General features: G+C 40.6%; 1 protein-coding gene across 1 annotated transcript in view; it reads left to right on the top strand.

Moving 5' to 3' along the window:
• The window catches only part of c2cd3 (C2 domain containing 3 centriole elongation regulator), a 92785-nt gene extending 83627 nt beyond the window's left edge, over nt 1-9158 (top strand). Inside the window, exon 33 of the mRNA XM_039744277.1 lies at nt 8852-9158. Coding sequence (XP_039600211.1) covers nt 8852-8989 — 138 coding nt within the window. The 3' untranslated portion in view covers nt 8990-9158. The remainder of the gene's footprint in view (nt 1-8851) is intronic.
• The last annotated feature ends 13080 nt before the right edge of the window (nt 9159-22238 follow it).

Raw genomic sequence — 22238 nt, 5'->3', positions numbered from 1 at the left:
AAACATCTCTAGTTCATTCAGGTTTGATGGCTTCCGAGCATGGACAGCTCTCTTTAACTCACACCACAGATTTTCAATTATATTCAGGTCTGGGGACTGAGATGGCCATTCCAGAATGTTGTACTTGTTCCTCTGCATGAATGCCTTAGCGGATTTTGAGCAGTGTTTCGGGTCGTTGTCTTGTTGAAAGATCCAGCCCTGGCGCAGCTTCAGCTTTGTCACTGATTCCTGGACATTGGTCTCCAGAATCTGCTGATACTGAGTGGAATCCATGTGTCCCTCAACTTTGACAAGATTCCCAGTCCCTGCACTGGCCACACAGCCCCACAGCATGATGGAACCACCACCATATTTTACTGTAGGTAGCAGGTGTTTTTCTTGGAATGCTGTGTTCTTTTTCCTCCATGCATAACGCCCTTGTTATGCCCAAATAACTCAATTTTAGTTTCATCAGTCCACAGCACCTTATTCCAAAATGAAGCTGGCTTGTCCAAATGTGCTTGAGCATACCTCAAGTGGCTCTGTTTGTGCTGTGGGCGGAGAAAAGGCTTCCTCTGCATCACTCTCACATACAGCATCTCCTTGTGTAAAGTGCGAATGGTTGAACGATGCACAGTGACTCCATCTGCTGCAAGATGATGTTGTAGGTCTTTGGTGCTGGTCTGTGGGTTGACTCTGACTGTTCTCACCATTCGTCGCTTCTGTCTATCCGAAATCTTTCTTGGTCTGCCACTTGAGCCTTAACTTGAACTGAGCCTGTGGTCTTCCATTTCCTCAATATGTTCCTAACTGTATAAACAGACAGCTGAAATCTCTGGGACAGCTTTCTGTATCCTTCCCTAAACCATGATGGTGAACAATCTTTGTCTTCAGGTCATTTGAGAGTTGTTTTGTGACCCCCATGTTGCTACTCTTCAGAGAAAATTAAAGGAGGAGGGAAACTTACAATTGACCCTCTTAAATACTCTTTCTCATTATAGGATTCACCTGTGTATGTAGGTCAGGGGTCACTGAGCTTACCAAGCCAATTTGAGTTCCAATAATTAGTTTTAAAAGTTTTGGAATCAATAAAATGACAACGGTGCCCAAATTTATGCACCTGCCTGATTTTGTTTGAACAATTATTGCACACTTTCTGTAATTCCAATAAACTTCATTTCACTTCTCAAATATCACTGTGTGTGTCTCCTATATGATATATTTAACTGACATTTTTATCGTAACAACCAACGATTTATACAGGAACATAATGACTATTAACAAGGTTGCCCAAACTTTTGCATCTCACTGTATATAAGCATGATCAACAATCCACAGAGGACACCCCCTTTCAAATTTGTATATATTTTATACTTAATTATGAGGAATAGGAGCCGACAGAATTGGGGGTGCTGTGTGTGCCCAAGGAGGCAACTTGCTAAGCATGTCTAGCCTATATAATTAAAGTGTGATGAATATGAGAATTCAATTTTATTTCAACAACTTTCTCCTAAATTTTAAACATACACATATATATATATATAAATTTTGAAAGGAACACGAACAAACTGGCCAGCAGTATATGTGGGTACAGTGGGTCAACAAATAAAGCAGTTAAGTTAGATACCTGTGGTTCCACCAAGAATAGGGTGTTGATATACAGTGTTTTCTTGCTCTGTACCAAAATGTACTAACCAACCCTAAGTATTTCAGTAGAACACCACTGGGGTCTTTTCTTGGAAAGCCCCTGCTTTAGCAATTGTAGATAGCTACCCGAGGAATTAACAGAATCCGTAAGATACCCACTTTGAACAATACAAGGACAGTATGTTGTGTTTTTATTTCCATACTTTTTATTTCCCCACATAGAATAGAGTTAACATATTTGAGGGGATGAGCAGCTAAGCAGTACTTGTGAATTTTATAATCAGTATCATATTGTGACTGTTCCATGCATTTGAAGTGATGAATATAGGGTTTATAGGGTCAATACTGTCGTGGGTACAGAGTACAATGAAATCGGACACCATAAATAAAGAGGCAAACTGCCTTATCTCAAACATTCTGTCTTCAAAATAATAAAGTATTTCATTGCAATGAAATTGAGCTAGCAAAGTTCCTCTTACTATATTTGTGGACTTTTAAGAGAAATCAGTCACATATCAGAAATTAACCATTACAGATGCCACATATTGTGCCAGAAAGCAATCCCACTATGGTTATAGTTCACCAGTAATATGACATGGGGGCATAGCCAAAGGTCAAAACATTGCACAATAAGTAGTCTGAAGTTAATGGCACACAGTCCAGTTCAGCATTTTTAATTTTTAAAAACAAAGAATATTGATGTGAAAAACAGATGGTTTCCTCTGCTCAACAAAAAAGAACCTCCAGGATTGATTCATTGATTCCGGAGTTACAGCTCCTATAGATGCGCAGATAGACTAATTGAATAGGTCCTTTCATTTTAAAGCAAAAATGTGCTAAACCAAGTGATGGCCTATAATTAAAAAAAGAAAATTAAGACCTTGCTATCATTTTTATTGGTTATTTTAACATTTTTAGTTTTCACAGCTTCTATACAGTAGCCAGTCAGAGCTGAGTGAAACCGGGTTTAAATTTCTGTTTTTAGATTTCAATTATGCTATTGTATAAAATAAGCTTTCTGTGTCACATTATTAAACAGAAAGCAGAAGATTACAAATAGTTTGAAGAATATGTGACATGGAAGTGCAAGATTGTTTGCAGTAGGTTGTGTTTCATGCACTTGTTTATCACTATTTCTGTACAAAGGTCATTAAGCAAATCACTGAAACCGGTTCAGTCTGGTTACTCACCAGCAATTACAGCTGCAAATGTTTTAGCACCAGCACAGACTTTCAAGCAGCTCCCTGCAAATTTCTCACACAGGCATCCAACAAATGGGAAACGAAATGGGGAAGACCCCTCCTTAGATCTCAGGGAATAATATTTTTGTTCTCCTTCCCTTTAGCTTGTTTAATTGTTAACTATTTGAGGTACAACAGTGGGCACAATCAGAAATACTACTCTAGGAACAGCATTCTCCTGTGCCGTGTTTAGTAAGTTTTGTCCTGATAAAAAGTGTGGTGCAAATGGTTTAAGCACAGTTAAGTGTCGAGCATCTTCTGACAAATCCTTATACCTATGCTAACTAAATCAGTACACAGATGTGGTCAGAACAGGTAAATAGAACTGATGCATGATCCTTCAAATATCTGTGTAAGAGGAAAGAGCTGGCCCAATGTTCCAAGACAACTCTGAATCTTTAGCAGTCCTTTTAAACCTTTCATACTTTTTGTGTAAGCTGTTTGTTTCTGTTTGTTATTGGGTGCAGCTGAGTTGGTAAATTTCCTGTTTTCTTCTGCTAGCATGACTAAATAAAAACCTTGAACTTTAAACTCAAGGTCTGTCTTGCTGGCTGGGGTTTCCTCTCCTGTACCCTGGTATAGGCTTTCCAAGGGACGCCGAGAAGTGTGATTCCTCACTAACTGGAATGCACTTCCTGGAGCCCTGTTTTGTAAATGGGCACCAGCACCCGAGTCTGCCATTCCAGGTATTTTGCCCACAATTTGCCAATTCAGAGCTTCTCAAACACCATGTGTAACTAAGTGGTGGGTTTTGTCAAGGATCTGGAGCCAACATTACCACATGTTTCCAGCACAGACTCCTCTGGGAGTCCAAGTGTTCCTCAGAGGCCTATTTAATCTCTCGGAGATATCCCTAGTCAAGGTCAGTATTTTCTCATCCTTGGTGACAACAGTCCGGGTGAAGTCTTGCATTCCATTGTTTAGTCATTGAGACCTGAGCCTTTGCTTCAGCAGTTGCTGCAGCTAGTCTCTATGACCCATTGAGATTTTGTGATGAGATTTGGAGAGATCACGTTAGCAACACATGGAAGGCTTCCTTCTTACCACCTGCATTCAGCCATACGTCAGTTACCAAACACTTGCTACAGCTCATTTAGTCTGCTTGCATATAACATTTTATATGTCCTAACATCCCTTGAGATGCAGGAGAAGTGCTTCTGATGGATGATACTTGAATTCAGCCAGAACCAAGGCGTCCATTTGCAATTCCTGTAATGTTCTCTCTTCAAGTTTGGGTCTCCTGCACTTGTCCAGCTTATGTGCTCACTAAGCCAACTCAGAACTAAGTGCTGATCAGTTTACAGCTTAGCTGCCATTTTTATTGGAGTGTCATGAGCCTACGTCTCTAAATCAGGCAACATTATCAAACAATAATCATTAACTTTAGACACAACTGCATCCTCGATTTCTGATGTGGTGTTTAACGGCTAGCAGTTCATCTTTTCTGTTTAGCTCAGACGTCCCTAGTGTCTCATTCACACTTCTCCAGGCGTGTCCATCACTTCACACATGAGTAGTGATGTCTCACAATGCAACTCCTGTTTTAATAGACCATTTCATGCATGACACCCACAGTTTTTAAGACGCCTTCATGGTTGGTAGACACATGCTATGCACATATTCTTCAGTACAGATTTTCCTCTCTGAAATTCAAAACAACAACAACATTTATTTATATAGCACATTTTCATACAAATGATGTAGCTCAAAATAATAAAAAGGAAAACCTCTTGCTCAAAAGTATGCACTTTAAATGCCCTGTGGAAACTATGGACTTTGTCACACTGATTCTTAGCCTTTCTTGAGGTTCAGCTCAAGATGTAGGACACACAGAGCCAAAGCTGTACTGAAAGGTCAGTAAGACTAAAGTTAGCCAGGACTTCTCAGCTTCACTCACAAGCTTTGCTTACATGTCTCCTAGGAAAGTAACATTTCCATCCATGAATCTGTTTTCTAACCTGCATTATCCAATCCAGGGTTGCTGGATGTCCAAAGACTATCCTGGCAAGGCTCAGCGCAAAGCATGGGGCTAACCCTGGAAGGGGTGCCCAGTACATCGCGGGTACACTCACTTGCATGTCAACATATGCCCATTCCTTATACCTGTCACCTTTTGAGTCCACAGAGTGACTTCTTTTGGCCGGATCTTTTAACATTTTGAATAGACTGCATATTAATATGGTTTAACATTACTAAATATTATTTCAGAATAAAAATGAATTCCTTTGACCTATGGTTAAGAGTCAGATATTATGTGTAACCTTAAAACCTTATGCTATTAAATATCATCTTAATTTCAATTTTAAAAATATTGCACTTTTTTGTTTCTATCTTTTCTAAGATGAGTGCAAAAGGTTCTAAAGCTTTAACCACACATCAGGCCTCTTCCTGTTCTTTTTGTCTGTGCAGCAGTTCAGAGAGTTCACAGTATGCTGAAATGCTAACAAAATTTAGAAGAGTAGCAAAGCTCCCTTAACCACCCACTCTTTTAACATAGTTGTATTTTAATGGGCAAAACATTGTACTTTTTTTGCTTCATTTAAACCCTTTTAGCTCACTGTACACAGAAAGCTGTATTCACATGCATCTAAAAAATGTCTTGAAGTTGTTTTTCATTGTGAGCGCCAGATCGTGGCAGGCATGAAGACGGCCATTTCAGAGTGATTTCTTTGAGTTCAGCCCCACATTGATGTGACCTCCCTGTATTCTGTGTTGTACGCCTTTATTCATTTCGTTTCAGAGTTTTTATTTTTGCCCAAGCACCTGATTGTTTTGGACTGAAGTACTTTTTCTAATCTTCATGAATGTAGTTGCCCACCACATTCCACGGAATCAGGGTCCGAGACGTTTGTTTCTTCCAGTCATTGCCTCTGTTTGTGTTTCAGGAGTGGAGCTAAAAATTAGCTGTGAGCTCTGAGAGCTTTGCACTGCTGACTCATACTCCTTACTGCTATGAATAGGAAAACAAAAAAACAATACAACTTTTTTACCTTTTTTTTGGCTAATGAGCTATTTTTTACATTTTAGTTTGCTTACTTCTAATGCTACAGTTGGAGTGTAAGGTAAAGGTCTAAGGCTCAAGTTTTGCATGCATTTTGAAAAGATTAACGTGAGGTTATTGTACATGCAAAATGAGCAGGCTGAGGGCATTCCACCAGCAGTAAATTTGCAAAATACTGTTTTACTGTAAATAACACATTTTCTATTGTTATGTTTTGGAGAAACATTCTGAATCATTGCACAAAGCCTCATGCAATAAAAACAATTATAGCGGCAGTTGGGGGTTAAGCTTCATGTTGAATTTACCTGAAAACTAACGGCTGCCTGCTTATTATTATCAACTGGATAAGTAAGAACCATTTTTGTGAAATCAGACCCTAATAAAGCCAATCTGAGGAGAGATGCCATTCATGGGTACACACACTCAGAGACTGGCACACATGATGACTGCTGAGCAATTCACACTCTGAATTCAGCAAAGCAGCAGGCCTTTGTAATTAATCGGCCAGGGCTTGTGATGGTGACTGCCTGAAGAAATGTCCCATGATGGAGGCGGTAGAGATGAGGTCCAGAGAGAGGCCAGAGAAGTCATAGTTGGAGGTGGCGATGAATGACATAAACAGAAGGGGTCTCACCACCAGAGGTCACACAGGACCATGGAGAAAGGTTTGGGGTTCAAGAGGCTAACCTGGGAGATGGCTGCTAAACCAGTGATAACGAGGAAACAGTAGGTCTTAGAGCATCTTTTTGTTTTATAAGCAAGTCTCAGTAAATGTGAAAACCCGCTTCAGAACCAAAAGATTAAGTAGAATATGAAGCTGGATTGAGAAACATGGCCAGTCTGCTGAAGTAAAACTGCTCTGATCTCTATATACGCCTCACCTCTATCTTTGTGTTAAGGGCAAAATAACTGTGGCTGAATAAGATTGTTCAGGGTTGCCTTTTCTCAGAGGAAAAGTATTATTTTGGCACAGTTTTATACCTGTGTAAAATTCATTAGTGTTTTTTTTTTTTTTTTTTTAATTTTGGATTTATTATAATGGGGTAGTAAAATGGTAAGCACTGCAGCTCCATAGCTTCAGGGGCCTGGGACATGACTGAGTGGACTTTGTGTGTTCCATCTGTCTTTGTGCGAGTTATTGTGTGTCTCTGAATTGGTCCAGGATCAGTAGATGTGGGTGTGGGTCTGACTGCCAGGTGACAGATTGGAGCCCCACTCCTGGTTGCTTCTGTCTTTATGGCCTCAGCCGCTGAGATTGACTCAAAGAGCCCTTGCGCTGCTCAGAAAAGCATCAGATGGATGTATTTCCATAAAGCTTAACACATTAAGTAATATTGGAACCAAGTTTCGTCCTACAACAGATTTTGCAAGCTCTCCTCTCATTCACTGTGGGTTTCTCCCTGTGTCCAAACACAGGCTGTAGGTTTGATTTGACATACTGAGCTGGCAGTGTGATAGAGGACTGCTGGTGGGTCTGTTTCTGCTCCCTGCAAGCAAACTGGCAATCTTCTTCAGGTTTGGTTCCTTCTGTTGTTGTCTGAGGCTTCTTCTTCCATTGGCCTTTATATGGAAAGACTGGATAGAAAAATTGGATTATACACAGTGTAGTCAGACCTTACAAAAATGAATAATTAAAGGCAAATTAGGCCCCCTGACTGTATGTTGTTCAAATTTCAATTCCTGGCACACAATATATTAATTACTATCATTGATATAAAAGAAGTGTGGTGTTAACCAGCTTGGACGAATCTCGCATGTAGGCCTAACTGTCCCTTGGCAGATTATTTATATTCAGGTAACTGTAGGTAGCCAGAGAATCTTTCTTACTATATAAAAGCGGTCGTGATTGAGTGGAAAGTGTAGCGGTATTCTGCTTATCACAGACTTACTACTTGCAGCTTGGTACGAAGCGACATGATGTGAGCAGAGTTCTGGTGCTCCCATTGTTCCCTTGCTTTTGTGCGCAATGCGCTGGAAATAATTAATGTTGATGGAGTACAAATGCCACACCACGTAGTAAATATCAGGGGGGTTCAAAAGGGCGACCTCAATATAGAAAAAAAGTTTACATTTCATGGCAAAAATAACAGAAACTATGAGTATTAAAGTAATACAGCTCAAATGCAATATAACCAAATTAATGAGTTTGTATAAAATATCAAATTGATCTACATATTGAATTGCCTTAAGAAGTGGTCAACTTAAAAGGCGGGTCAGTCTAGTGGGTTATATCCATTGACCACACACAGTGGTTCATATTCTGGGTATGCTTATCATAGGCGAACCTCCTAGGCCAATTTCCAGGTTACAAAAACAAAATGTAAGTAAAGCCTTACACTGCATATGATCTGTAGGCAATTGGCTGAAAGCATAGGTTCTGTCTGATAAAGGGAAGCCATCGTGTGACTTTTATTATTGTTAAAACTTGTTGCTTCCACACAATGAACCCTGGTCCTCCATGACTTTGGACTGGAGGATTTTGATAATGCTGAGTTAAAGCCCAATGTACAGTAACTTTTACCGGTTACCATGCACCGGCATTAAAGTAATTAAAAAAGTATGACAGATATTTATATTGTAACTGAAAATCACAGGTAGCTCAGCAGTATCTCAACAGCGCTGGGCACAAGACAGAAAGTGACTCTAGACAAATCAGCAGTCCATCGGAGCGTAACTTGTGCATACTCTCACTCATTTACAGTCGCTGTAACACGCATGGCCTGGAAATGTGAGAGGAAATCTGGAATATGTAGACACGGTGGGGAAAAGGCAGTGGCTGGGCTGAAATTCCGACCTAGAGTGATGGAGCCATGAAGGTGCAGTGCAGGTCACAGCACCACGGAGCAGCGTAATATAAAAGATAACTCTGCAGATGTTTCATAAATTCAGTGTAAAAGAACCGTGGGAGCTCTTAAATGATTGACTTGGTGGAAATATGGAAAAGAAACTGTTGATTTTACATCCAAAATGTGTCTTATTTCAGGTCAGTCATGGTCAGGAAAAGGAACATTTCAGAAGACCCCGACGACAAAAGCCCAACTTGCATTCCTCAACTATCAGCAAAGAAGAAACGGGCCGAATAGCCAAGATTTTTGCTGCACAGTTTTCAGATAAAAAATAATCATATTTTAAATATGAATTTGCAGAAGTATCTGGATTTCTGTGAAAATGTGTATATTTTATTTTTTAGAAATGATCAAGTTTTTTTAAATATTTTTTTCATATTTATAAATCTGTAAATAGTATTTTTAATAATAGTTTGTACACTAATTAGGAGGGCTCTATATTTGTACAGCAAAGTAAATAAATTTGTTTTGATTTTAGTAAAAATTTCTAGTTATTCTTTTTGTTTGTTTGTTCGTATTCATAGTATGCTACAAGCAAAACTTCCTTGTGTCCAACTTGCATTTTAGTTACAGTAGGTGAACACACCCAGGGTAAGTACGAATTAAGCACTTTCATGAATGTCTGTTTTTTAATCATTTCTTTTCCTTTACAAGCTAAGGTTAAGGCAGTAAATGAGCATGGACTGGAGGGCATACTCTTACACACACCGGCAGGCGCTCAACCTGGCATCGCCAGTTGTTCACCTAACATGCATGTCATTTCTACAGTGACACTGGCAGAATGAGGAGGTGCCTCACAAAGTCGGTGTGCCAGCCTGCTGTTCTCACGTGACATGTAACAGATAGCCAGCTTCATCTGTCTGGGGAGTGTGAAATGGAAGCAGGCCCGTGAAACTGGCAGGACTTTGACAAGGAGGGCCAGGCCTAATAAAGCTCAGTGACAAAGCATTTCCATGTACAGAACCATCCTTTCTCAGAAGAAGTATAAACAGTTAAGTACAATGCATGTAGTAGTAAATGTTTTCTGGAAATTTTCAGGAAAGAAAAAGCAAAAAATTATTTAATTGGCTAAATTAAACAGATCTTCAATTACACAGAAAAGATTAAGCAGGTCAAAAAATGATATACTATGTAAGAAAATGGTTAGTACATTTTAAAGTTCAAAGAAATGTGGCTGAGCTCATGTTGTGCGAGTGGTCTTTATGGTTATACCATGTGAAGAACTGCTGGGACTTATTTACTACTGCATGTAGAAAGCCTGAAGCAGAGTCGTATTTTTAAATGAATTCTTCTGTATTATTCTGTATGAACACAAGTTATGTAATGCATCCTGTTTAACCAGAGCATAAGTTATGTAGTGATGTACGTCTTTTGCATTAAATGACACCTTGTCATGCTGTTTTAAAGGTCAACCGAGTCAAGTTAAGGAGCATGCACAGTGCGTTGCTGCACCCACTACACGATGAAACAACTCAGGATCCCAGTTGGCAACCCCCCAGGCAGACATGCGGTCCAGTCCTACCCTCCGGAAACTACCCTCTATCTGCCGCAGGCAGGTGTTACGTGGGCGACCCCTTGGCCTGGTCCAGCCACTTGGGTCCCCAACAATGAGGATCTCATGAGCCGGATCGCCCTCGGGGTAATGTGCCACATGGCCGTAGTGCCGTAACTGACGCTCCCTCACAATGCAGGTAATGTGCCTCATTCGGGACTCCATGAGCAACTGCTCATACCACACAAAGTTAAACCAGCGGTAGCCAAGGATTTTCCGAAGAGACACAGTACCAAAGGAGTCCAGTCTTCGTCTCGGGTCACAGGATAGCGTCCATGTCTCACGACCATATAGTAAGACCGGAAGCACCAGGACTGTAAAGACTTGGACCTTCGTCCATTGGATAGATTTCTGGAGCGCCACATACCCCTTTCCAGCAACCTCTTGACACCCCATGCTCTCCTAAACCATCTATTGACTTCACAGGAAGAGTCACCAGAGACATGAATGTCACTGCCAAGGTAAGTAAATCTCTCAACAAGGTCAACACTCTCTCCGCAAATAGACACACTGCCGATGGCTGTGCCCAAAAGGTCATTAAAGGCCTGGATCTTGTTTTTTTATCCAGGACACTCAGACTCCTCACTCAGTCTCTCGAGCGCCCCGATCAGAGCATTGACTCCATGAAGATCACAGCATCGTCATCAAAGTCAAGATTCGTGAATCTTTCTTCACCAACAGATGCCCCACAGCTGAAGGACCCCACGACCTTGCCCAATACCCAGTCCATACAAGCACTGAACAGAGTAGGAGCAGAACACACCCCTGACAAACCCCAGAATCAACTGGGAAAAACGCAGAGGTCCTGCCTCCACTCTGCACAGCACTCACAGTACCAGTGTACAGGCCAGCCATGATATCCAGCAACCTCGAGGGGATCCCACGAACCCTCAGGATGTCCCACAGGGTAGCTCGATCAACTGAGTAGAACGCTTTGCAAAAATCGACAAAGGTTGCAAAGAAACTCTGCCGATATTCGTGTTTGTGCTCAATGAGAACCCTTAGTGCCAGGATGCGGTTGATGGTAGACTTCTTAGGCGTAAAACCAGACTGTTCCGGTCGCTGGTAGGTGAGCAAGTGATTACGGATCCTATTGAGGACAACCCTAGCAAGGACCTTACCCAGCACTGAGAACAGTGTTATCCCCCTGTAGTTGCTGGAATCCAGATGATCACCCTTCCCTTTCAAGATAGGGACGACAAGTCCCGTTTTCCAGTCAGTTGGGAGGATGCCAGTCTCCCAAATGGAAGCAAAGATTGCTTGCAATGCCAGGAGGACAGCCTTACCACCAGCCTGGAGAAGTTCACCCCGGATACCACAGATCCCTGCAGCCTTTCCCCTGCTTAGCTGGTTCACCACCTGTGCAATCTCAGTGAGATTGGGTGGTTCACAGCTAATTGGGGGATCAGCCTCAAGAACCATGGATCCAGAGATATCCAACATCCTAACCGGAGGATCAGCTTTGAACAACTGCTCAAAGTAGCCAGCCCAGAGGGTCATCCGTAAGGATCGTTCCATCAGTTGCCCTGACTAAGCCTATCTGAGGAACAGATTCAGATGTGCGTAATGCTTTGACTCCTCTGTAAGCAGGACGTGGGTCACTTGTTCACAGATTCCTCTAACAAACGCCTCTATATCTCCCCTCAGAGCCCTCGCAGCCGTCCTTCTCAGTTCCAGGTACAGACCAGAGTTGCCATTGAGCCGTGCACTGCAACTCCTCTCGATGAAACACCTCATTCTGGGAACACCGGTAACACCAATACAACCCTCAGCAACCTTCAGGGTCTTGTCACGGAAGGTCTCCCACATCACATTAGGATCGGCAGTTGTACCCAAATCTGAAAGTTCCTCACACAAACTGCGTGCAAACTCTTTAGAAACAGCCTGGTCTTGGAGTCTGGCCAAGTCCAGGCTCATTTTCTTAGTAGGTGATAACCTACTGGACCTAAGCTGGATCCTAAGAGTAGCAACAACAAGTCTATGGACAGAATTCACAAACTGGGCACTTGCAGTTTTGCAAGAGCCTTCAGCGTCTGCCCACAAGGATGTTATCGATCTCCTTCACCGCACCACCAGTATTGGAGTACCAAGTCCAACGATGCAGTTCAGGACGCTGGAACCAGGATCCAGCGATTCGCAGCCCCTAACCTTTTGTAAAGTCAAGGAACATGGAGCCACTTTCACCATGGTCACCAGACCCATGGGGACCAAGACAATCCTTATAACCAGTCCTGTCAGTGCCAGTGGCTGCATTGAAGTCGCCCATGACCAGAGGAGTGTCACCTCGTGGGCACCCATCAACCACCGAACGATGCTGCGAATAAAATGTCTCCCTCGCCAAGGCATCACTCACCCCGGTCGGAGCATACACTGAGACAACAGACAAGGCACCCAGGGAGTGCCGTAATCTGAGTCTCATAATACGCTTGTTGAAAGGAGTGACATCGGACACCATTGGAAGAAAACAATCCGCTACAGCAACAGCTGCACCCTGAATATGACAGCCATCAGACCGACCAGATCAATAAAAGGTGTATCCACCTACAGAGATCTGGCAAGTCCCTGGTTTCTCGCACCTCAGAGAGTGCCGCCACTGAAATGTGGAGTTTACTCGGCTCCTCCGACAGCAGAGGAAGATGATCATCTTGCCGGGGAGACAAGATGTTCCATGCGTCCACCCGTATGGGCCTCCTCAAATTGGGACCAGATTGCTGCCTCGCAGCAAGCGATGCCTCAGCACTCAGCACAAAGGTCAACCACTGGGGTTTTTTGTTCAAATGTTTTTACCTTTGCATTTTTTATGTCATAAAAATAATGCAAACCTTCATCCCCAAAAATCATAAGCTTTTAAATTGTATTAAGCTGCTATTCTAAACCAGTTCTGCATGGTTTCCTAGTATCCACACCCTTGTGAATACTTAACAGTACTGAGATGCAGTCAAACCAGAAAAAAAATAAGTGTTGTGAATTAATTAAGGACCTAAAGCTAATTTTTGTCTGTGTTTCATTTACTGTATAAAAAAAATTTCTCGAACTGTAGGGATATGTGATGTTTTACTAAGGTTCTGTTTTTGTGTCGCTTAAATAACTGTCCATCTGTCCAGACATTTCATGAACCTGCTTCTTACAGTGCTGGGTTTGAGGGAACCAAACTTTAAGCTGGCAGGTTAAAATACAAGGCATGAGGCAGTCCTGGATGGGACACCTACACTTTTTATCATGTACCTTTTAATTGCAATCGGCTATTTGTGGCATTTGATCTCATATTTTAAGTCTCCTGATATGTTCTCACAAAGTAAGGTATTTTGTTCAGTCCAGGCATGGTTTTGGGTTATGAGTTTGACCCCCAACAATGGTGTCTTTTTTTGTAGAGTCATCACGGTTAAGCTTGAAAGCTGTCTTGTTACTGAATGGTAATGTCTGCCTTTTAATGCCCATTGCCTATGCAGTACATATGAAAGCAACCTGAAAAAACTGTTCTTGAACCACAACAAATAACAACTGGAACATCTGTGGTAGTCTAAAATTATTCACACTGCTCCTGGGAATAGGAATGCAGCATTGGATATACTAAGTATTGTTTTATTTGTAAATGGGACAGCCATGCTAAAGAGTCTCATTATGACAAAAGGAACTGGACACTGTATTCTCCCCTATCCCATAAAACATGGACTGATGAAAATGTTCATGAAAATAATGAACAAGAAAGGTAAAGGATTCCAATTTTCTGACACGGACATTTCCATGAATAACTGATCCCAAGACTACAGAAGTCACTTTTTTTGTTGGTCCACAAATCAGAAACATCATCAATGACAAGCAATTCCAAGATCTGCTAGTGAGGCTGGCATGGAAGGCATTCAAGGATGTCGTTGAGGACTTTCTTGGAAACTACAAAACACCAAATGATGTCCAACTGGTTGACAACTTGTTTCAAGCATACTAAATGATGAAGTGCAATGTGTCAATAAAGGTTCACTTTCTGTATTCACACTTGGGCTTCTTCAGTGGTAATCTTCATGCATTCAGTGATGAAAATTGTGAAAGATTTCACCAGAACATTGCAGCGATAAAAGAACGCAGGATCAGTGCTGGTGACTATTGTTGGACACAGAAATGAGAAGCATCAGATGGTGAGTACGAAAGAACATCAACAGAAAAACGTTATTAGCTCAGATGAACTGATGCAATGTGTCCACATCATTAAGTGAATAAACACTCTAAATTCAATAGACGTTGATTTCATGTTTCTCTAAATTCCTATGTGATAGTCAATCTGAAATCCCGTGAGTGTTTAATGCTCTGTATTATAATCACCAGAACTCTTTTTGAAAGCAGACAAATTTGTTTTTTTCCTAGATGTACAATTCTGACAAACATCCCTACTTTTTTTTAATTGCATTATTTAATTAAAATGCCTAATTTCTGTAGCAAACAATTTTCTGATTAACTTGTGAATGAAATTAAGGACATTGTTTCTTTTCCCACAGTCCTGACAAAAGAAGGTGTGTAAAGAAAAAATATTAGCCAGTGCAATGGCTTTTAGCAAACAGACCTAATTTGATGCTCTTCGGTCATCTTTCTTTCCATTATAAGTCACGTTAATGTTGCATTCATACACTAAGAATCTTTGTAAATAACTCCAGAATGAATGTCAGCCATAAACTCACTCACTGTCTCATCTCGTAGTTTAATGTCTGTTGATATGTAATGGCTGAGCCCTCACACGGAAAGTGAACTGTTTGTAGTGCCTTGAAAAATGACAAAGCTTGTCGAGTTCACACTGTTTTTTGGCTTCACTAAAATGACCTTACTGTCCTCAGTCAGCAGCCTTGACAGCACTGTGAGCTTTGAATGGCCCATACTGACTGCATGTCTTTCTATCATCTCTCCATTATAAAAGCAAATCCTGAGATAAGACTTTTTCAAAGAGATAATTTCAAGTCCCGCAAGACGAGACTTTGGCCATGAGATTTGTTCAAGCCACGCCCACCTCTCAACCATATTCAACCACGCAAATGGTAATCTCACCTCGCATTCGTGTGAATGCTTTTGACAGACACAGTTCCTGCTCTCTCAGCTCTTGTAAATTTTTACATTTTCCTCACTTTAAGTTCCCAATAAAAGAAGACTTATTATGTCCAAATCTTATTTAAGATTTTCATCCCGAAGGGTTATCAACAGAAGAAATAGGCAATCCTAGCACCGAGAAATGATGAAGTCAAATTAATTAACGTGAAAATTGACGATCGGTTACACAGCAAATTGGTTAAATGCGTATCAATAGACTATGCTGAAACAGTTGGTGGTAATCGTGCAGAAGATGAAAACATCAACTTACAATATCCCATAGAATATCTACAACTGTTAACATCGTACGGTCTTCCACCGTCCGAATTACTGTTGAAAGAAGGATGTATCCAAGAAAGGTAATGTAGTACATCTCCCACGGGTAACATTAGACACTAAAGGAGATCTTGATGTGCCATTCGTATTAAAACATTAGCAGTTTCTCATTAGAATAGCTTTTGCAAAGACAATTAACAAATCACAGGGACAAACATTCAAAAAAGTCAGTTTATTTGTTAGAGAGAAAGACACGAAATTCACTAACAGACGGTTATACGTTGCGTTGTCACGATGTAAGTCCAAACACAGAATTCAATGCGATATTGCCGAAATTTAATTCAAAAAAATTTTTTACTGAAGTTTTACAGTAAAAGTGTAAGTTTAAAAAGTATTTGTGTGTTAATTTCAAATCAAAAGTGAACGAAATCGTATAACACAAGAAATAACTCAAAGGCAACATGAAACATAATTTACTTTCAAATTATTACATTTTAATATTTTTTAATATGGGTAATTACTTGCTATAATGTAAAATAGTTCTATTATGCATATGTAACAATTCCCTGTTTAAATTGTACATCCGCATCCCCATACGCAAGGGGCTGAACCGCAAAGTCGCTAGTGTGTAGTGCAAGCATGGGGGTTGGCGAGCAAAGCAAGCAGGGGGCAAAGCCCCCTAGTTTATGATTAATTTTCAGATTCTAATCCTGCAACTTTTTCATCTAAAGGAGAGCAATACCACATCTTTATTACCTGTATCATATTAAAAGATTATAATAAATAAGTGACTGCACTGTGCTAGACTCCTGTCCAACAATCACAACACTCAAGGCTGCCTACCATTGTACAAGCCTGGCAGACTCCTCTCAACTCTGATTTCACTCACACCAACTTAACTTTGGGCCAGAGGCTGCATAAATGTTGATATTTAAATGGTGTGTGAAAATTTCCCATTTTTCCTTTGCAAATCAAATCACTTTCTTTTTTTTTATAGTAATTTTTTCTTACATGTCTGCTGTTCTGTTCTCATCCATTCACTTTTGAAACTCTTTAAATAGACAGCATTGGACTCAAGGAAGGGACCAACCCTTAAAGTCAACCTACTCGACAAATCTTTAGGATCTGGAGGGAATCTGGGGACCTAGCCAACAGTAAAACCCGTCCAGTGAGTTATGACGTACTAATACGTTATTTTCACTTGATTTTCATTGTTTAGAAAGAGTAAAACCTGTCCAATGAGTTATGATGTAGTACTAAGGTATTTTCATTTTGTTTTTTATTTTTTTAGACTCTCCTTAGTGCTAATGCTCCAATTCTTTATAATCCATTTCTATTACACCTTATAGTTTTGTTGTTCTTTCTAAAATCATTTGTGAAGCTCTGTTCTGTTGAATAACTCCTTTTTTTTATATAGCACAGACTGCACCCTCAGAGGGGGCTTGAAGCTAACAAGAACACGTTTTAAATATCAAGAATATCCATCCATCCATTTTCCAACCTGCTGAATCCAAACACAGGGTCACGGGGGTCTGCTGCAGCCAATCCCAGCCAACACAGGGCACAAGGCAGGGTGCCAACCCACCACAGAAGATCAAGAATAACTTAAGATAAATTATTAAATGCATGTAACGGGCCTAACAGTGCATAAGTAAAGATGAACTGATGGGCCCATGGCAGTTAATAATATAGTATGACATGACAACTTTGGTCAGGATCAGTGCAGTTGTGAAAGGGACTAAATACAGTAAAGAATGATATGAATGACTGAACAGTTTGATTTCCTTAATAAATTGTCACCTTGACAAGTCCTGTACTGGAGCTGCTAATTCTTTTCCAATATCTGCTTAGTGCTCAGCTGTCTGCTTGGACAGAGGAGACTTTAAAAAGAGAGAAACCTTTCATGAAAATGTTAAGCAAGTTATGGATTAATGCAGAAAAAGAAACAAAATCAAAAATTGTGTGACAGACAATTAAAATTAAATTAAATAAAAACCAGCAGAAACAGTGAGATACAACACCACACTCGAAGATATAAAATGTCATTCATTATCTGAAAAGACCATCTGCATTAAGCTGCTGGGGAAACTGGGCTTTTTTTTTTTTTGTTTTGTTCTTGCTTACTTTAATTTTGCACAATATCCATTGGTACAGTACGTGTTGGAAATATAAAGATAAAATGATGATAAACTACATTTCAGTTAGTAATGTTATCATTGTTTTGTGCTGCCTTCGCCTTTCACTAAGTAAATGTTTCCAGATGGCAAACAAATCTGGGCTGTTGATCAAAGATCTGGAAACCTCCGTGTCCCTTGCGTCTATGGACCTTATATCACCTTTCCAGTATGGCATGAGTGGCTGAATAATGTAGATATATAGTGATAATTGTAAAAAGGGGTGGGCAGCACTGGGGTTAGAGCTGCCATCTCAGCTCCAGGGTCTGAGTATGAATCCCAGCCCGTCTTTGTTTTGTCTACCCATTCTCCCCATGTCTGTCTGTTTTTTCACCTCAATGTACACCACTCAATCCAGAGACTCTTAGGTTAGATTAACTGGCCATGCTAACTTGCTCCCATGTGAGTAAGAGTGTGGGTGTGTGACCTGTTATGGACACACACCAGTGGAAGTGTAAAAAAGCCGTTCAGTCAGAGGGAGCTGTCATATGCACAGCCACACTAGTGGATGACTTCTTCCTCCCTCAGAAAAATGGATGTTTTTCTTCTTAAAGACAGATGCTGTGCCCAGCTTAGCATGGTTCAGGACTTGCATGACAGCATTCCAAGAAGGACTGAGGCTGATGTGAAGGCAAACTGTGGTCCTGCTTCTTACTAGGCCCATGATAGTTCTGCATTATTTGGCCAGTCTGCTATTGCTAATGAGGTTTTTCCTTTCTTTTGTCCACCCCCTGTGTCTAAGTAAGTTTGTATGCTAGGAAGTCTCATTAATTTCTACACTTGCACATTGAAAGCAGATGCCAGTAAAGGGAGGCCCACTGACAACATTCACATGTTAACACACCCACCAGGAGCTGCTGATGATAGGTTTGTGAACTGCTTTCATATAGACAGCATGGGGAACATCAGGAAGAAATTACAGTATAGGTAAAGAATTCATGTTTCACTCACACATGTGCAAAAAAAAAAAAAAGGTTGAAGTATCGCCATAAAGAAAGTTTAGAAAGCGACTAAATAATTTTAAAACAGTTGAAGATTTTGAGTAGAAACAGCTTACTGATAAATTTCATTAGCTCTGTCCTCAGACGTCTAATATGTACTTCACCTTGAGTACATCTCTCCAGTTTTTTGGACCTGTTAATGCTAAAGCAGAGCTGGGCACAGTTGCTCACAAAGGGCCAATTTAGAAATGCCAGTCAACCCAACCTTCACACCTTTGAAATGTGGAAAGAAACTAAAGAAAAAAAGACCCCACATCACTGGGGCAACTTCTCCACCCAGAGATGGAATGGACTGGCATTTGAACCCAGGCTCACGGAGCTGTGAGGCAGCGGTGCCCACCACTGTGCCAACAGAATAAGAGTAATAGTAATTTAAATTCACTGGCACATGGCTCATGTTGGCTTTTTTCTGATTAAATATTTTTAAATCATTTAAATGGACACTGTCAACAAGTTCATAAATTAGGTTTATTCTGCATTAAATGCTAAGATTAGAGCTTGTGGATTATTATTAACTACAGTTACCTTCTGATGGTCAATAGCGCATTTGAGGATGAATGTCTCAGTGCATCTATTTTTTGAAACAGTACTTTCTAGTGATACAGGGTTATAAAAAAAATAAAACAATTCACCCAACATTTGCAAAAAAAAAAAAGTTGAAATGTAAAGGGCCCTCAGAGTTATTCTTTCATCCAATACTATGGTATTTTCTGCAAAATTTACCATTAACAAATTTTAATTGTGTTCCCATGTCCTTCTTGCTGAATTTATATCAAAGTAACATCTGGGCTCCACTGTATTAATTCTTTTCATAATTTTACACACTTTGATCAATATCACCTTATTTCCTTTTTGCTTGAACTGAAAAGGCTCAACCCCATCAATCTCTCAGTTCTGGAATCAGTCTGGTTGATCTTCTCTGGACTTGCTCTAACACAGCGATATCTTTTTTGTAACATGGAGACCAAAACTGACCACAGTACTCCAGGTGAGGCCCCCACAAGTGTGTTATATAACTTAAGCATAACCTTCCTTGACTTGTGTACTCTACACATTGTGCTGTTTTACCTATCATCCTGTTAACCTTCTTAATGGCTTCTGAACACCATCTGGTTGGGTTGGTGAGTCCACTTTGACTCCCAGGTCTTTCTCATAAGGCATACTTTTAATACTGCCATTGCCTATTCAAGTAGAACATTTTTAATTTCTACATGTAACATGTTGCATCTCTCTATTATAATAAAAAAATCTTGGGAGACGAGACTTTTTTTCCTGCAACAAGACGACAAAGAGTAGATGACAAAGTAGAACGTTGTAAAGAATTCAAAAACGTTGGAGTGATACACATGTAAAGCAGGTTAGAGATAATGGAAGCACGAAAATTGGAAAGTCTTAAGAAAATGATAGTAAAGATCGCATTAGCGCAAACAAACAGAAAATATTACTCAGTGAAATAACGGAACAGCGAAAAGAGATCGAATATACAGTATTGTTCGGATTTAAACTTTAAGTCGGAGACTTATAGATCATCTAATTCGTGTCGCCATCAGGGAAAAGTAGTGTTTCTTCCCAATGAAGAGGCATATCCACGAGAATTAAAAGATTTGTTGTTTGGTGAAAGTGAAATCCACTTACACTGTCACACTTGGGTCACAGAGTTGCACAAATACACAGGAGACAGAAACGTTATTCAGACACTTCAAACAAGCATAAGTCTCTTTCAGGAGTGAATCGAGCTCCGTGTGTAGTCGGAAGGGACAGTTCCATCTCTCAATTAAAAGAATAGAAAATCTTTCTCTTCATAGGGGCGCGCCTCGGGAGTGGGGCTCCCAACAGGAGCAGAAGATGTCTGGGGGAGAAGCCAGACAGACAGACAGACAAGGAAGTGAGACAAAAGATAGCTGCTGTACAGGCTTTTAAATGTTTGAAGCGTCGCATTAGATGCAGATCACGCAGCATGGCAGCAGCAGCAGCAGCAAACCCGCAACTGATCGAGCAAAGAGGAGATAAAAACTGTATTTGTTTCCCATTTTATCACCGTTTAAGTGGGGGTTTCGGAGGAGCATTGGGGTGCCCCTCTTCCAATGCAAGCAGCAGAGACGTGAAGTGGCTAGGCTTTGGCAAGCGAAGCGAGCAGGGGGCAAAGCCCCCTAGTATATTTAAATGAAATTCCATTTGTCACATATTGGCTCTAGGCTGAATTCTGCCCATGTCCATCCTTAAGGAATATACTGACTCCAGGGTATCTGTTTCCCCATTTTTTGGACAAGTGCAGCCTCCACCAGCAGCACCAGACACACAACAGCAATCAACACATCCAATGTGTGTCATGGCATTGTTTATAAGCCAATGTGGCAAAACTGTTCAAAAGAAAGCCACATGTTTACTGATTAATTTCCTAGCTCTGACACACTGCGTGCCCTTCCATAATCTGCCTTGTAAAACTGTAAACACCTATTACAATTCTGAATTAAATGAGACAAAAATAAATTAAACAATGTTGATTATTAGCTATATATATATACTGCTCAAGAAAATTAAAGGAACACTTTGAAAACACAAATCCTGCTGGCTATCTCTACTGATATGGACTGGCATGGTAATGTGTTAGGAATGAAAGGAAGCCACATCATTTAATGAAAATGATCAACCCACAGAGGGCTGGATTCAAAGACACCCTGTGAATCAAAGTGAAAAAATGAGGGGGCAGGCTGGTCCATTTTGCCAAAATTTCATTGCAGTAATGACCCCCACATGTTTGTATGCATGTTTGACAATGTTTTAGGGCATGAACCTAATGAGACGACGGATAGTGTCCTGGGGGATCTCCTCTTAGATCTGGACCAGAGCATCACTGAGCTCCTGGACAGTCCGAGGTGCTATTATTTTTTTCTCCAGCCGTCTGGAGTTTTTTTGTTTTTTCTGTTCCCCCTGGCCATTGAACCTTACTCCTATTCGATGTTAATTAATGTTGTTTTATTTTGTCTTATAATTGTGTCTTTCATTTTTGTCTATTCTTGAATATGTAAAGCACTTTGAGCTACTGTTTGTATGAAAATGTGCTATATAAATAAATGTTGTTGTTGTTGTTGATGTTATTGTTTTCCATCTATCCATCTTCCTAACTCATTTATCCACAGCAATGTCAAGCCTATCCCACCAACCATCAGTCACAAATCAGGAATAATCCCTGGATAGGGTGCGAATCCATCCTAAGGTGAAAACACACACACTCATGCATTAGGGCTAATTTACATTACCATTCCTGTATGTCTCTGGACTGTATAATTTTCTAAGCCCCGTTACCCCATTACATAGTCATGGGGGGCTTGAGCCTACTGAGGTAGCATGAGCCAACCTTGGATGGGGTGGGAGTGAAAGGGAACTCATCCACATCCACTGACACAAAGCCCATTTACAAACCACTTTCTATCTGTGGCATGCCCCTAGG

The sequence above is a fragment of the Polypterus senegalus genome, chromosome 2, assembly GCF_016835505.1.
Source record: "Polypterus senegalus isolate Bchr_013 chromosome 2, ASM1683550v1, whole genome shotgun sequence".
NCBI lineage: Eukaryota > Metazoa > Chordata > Cladistia > Polypteriformes > Polypteridae > Polypterus > Polypterus senegalus.
This window is presented reverse-complemented; position numbering and strand designations above follow the sequence as displayed.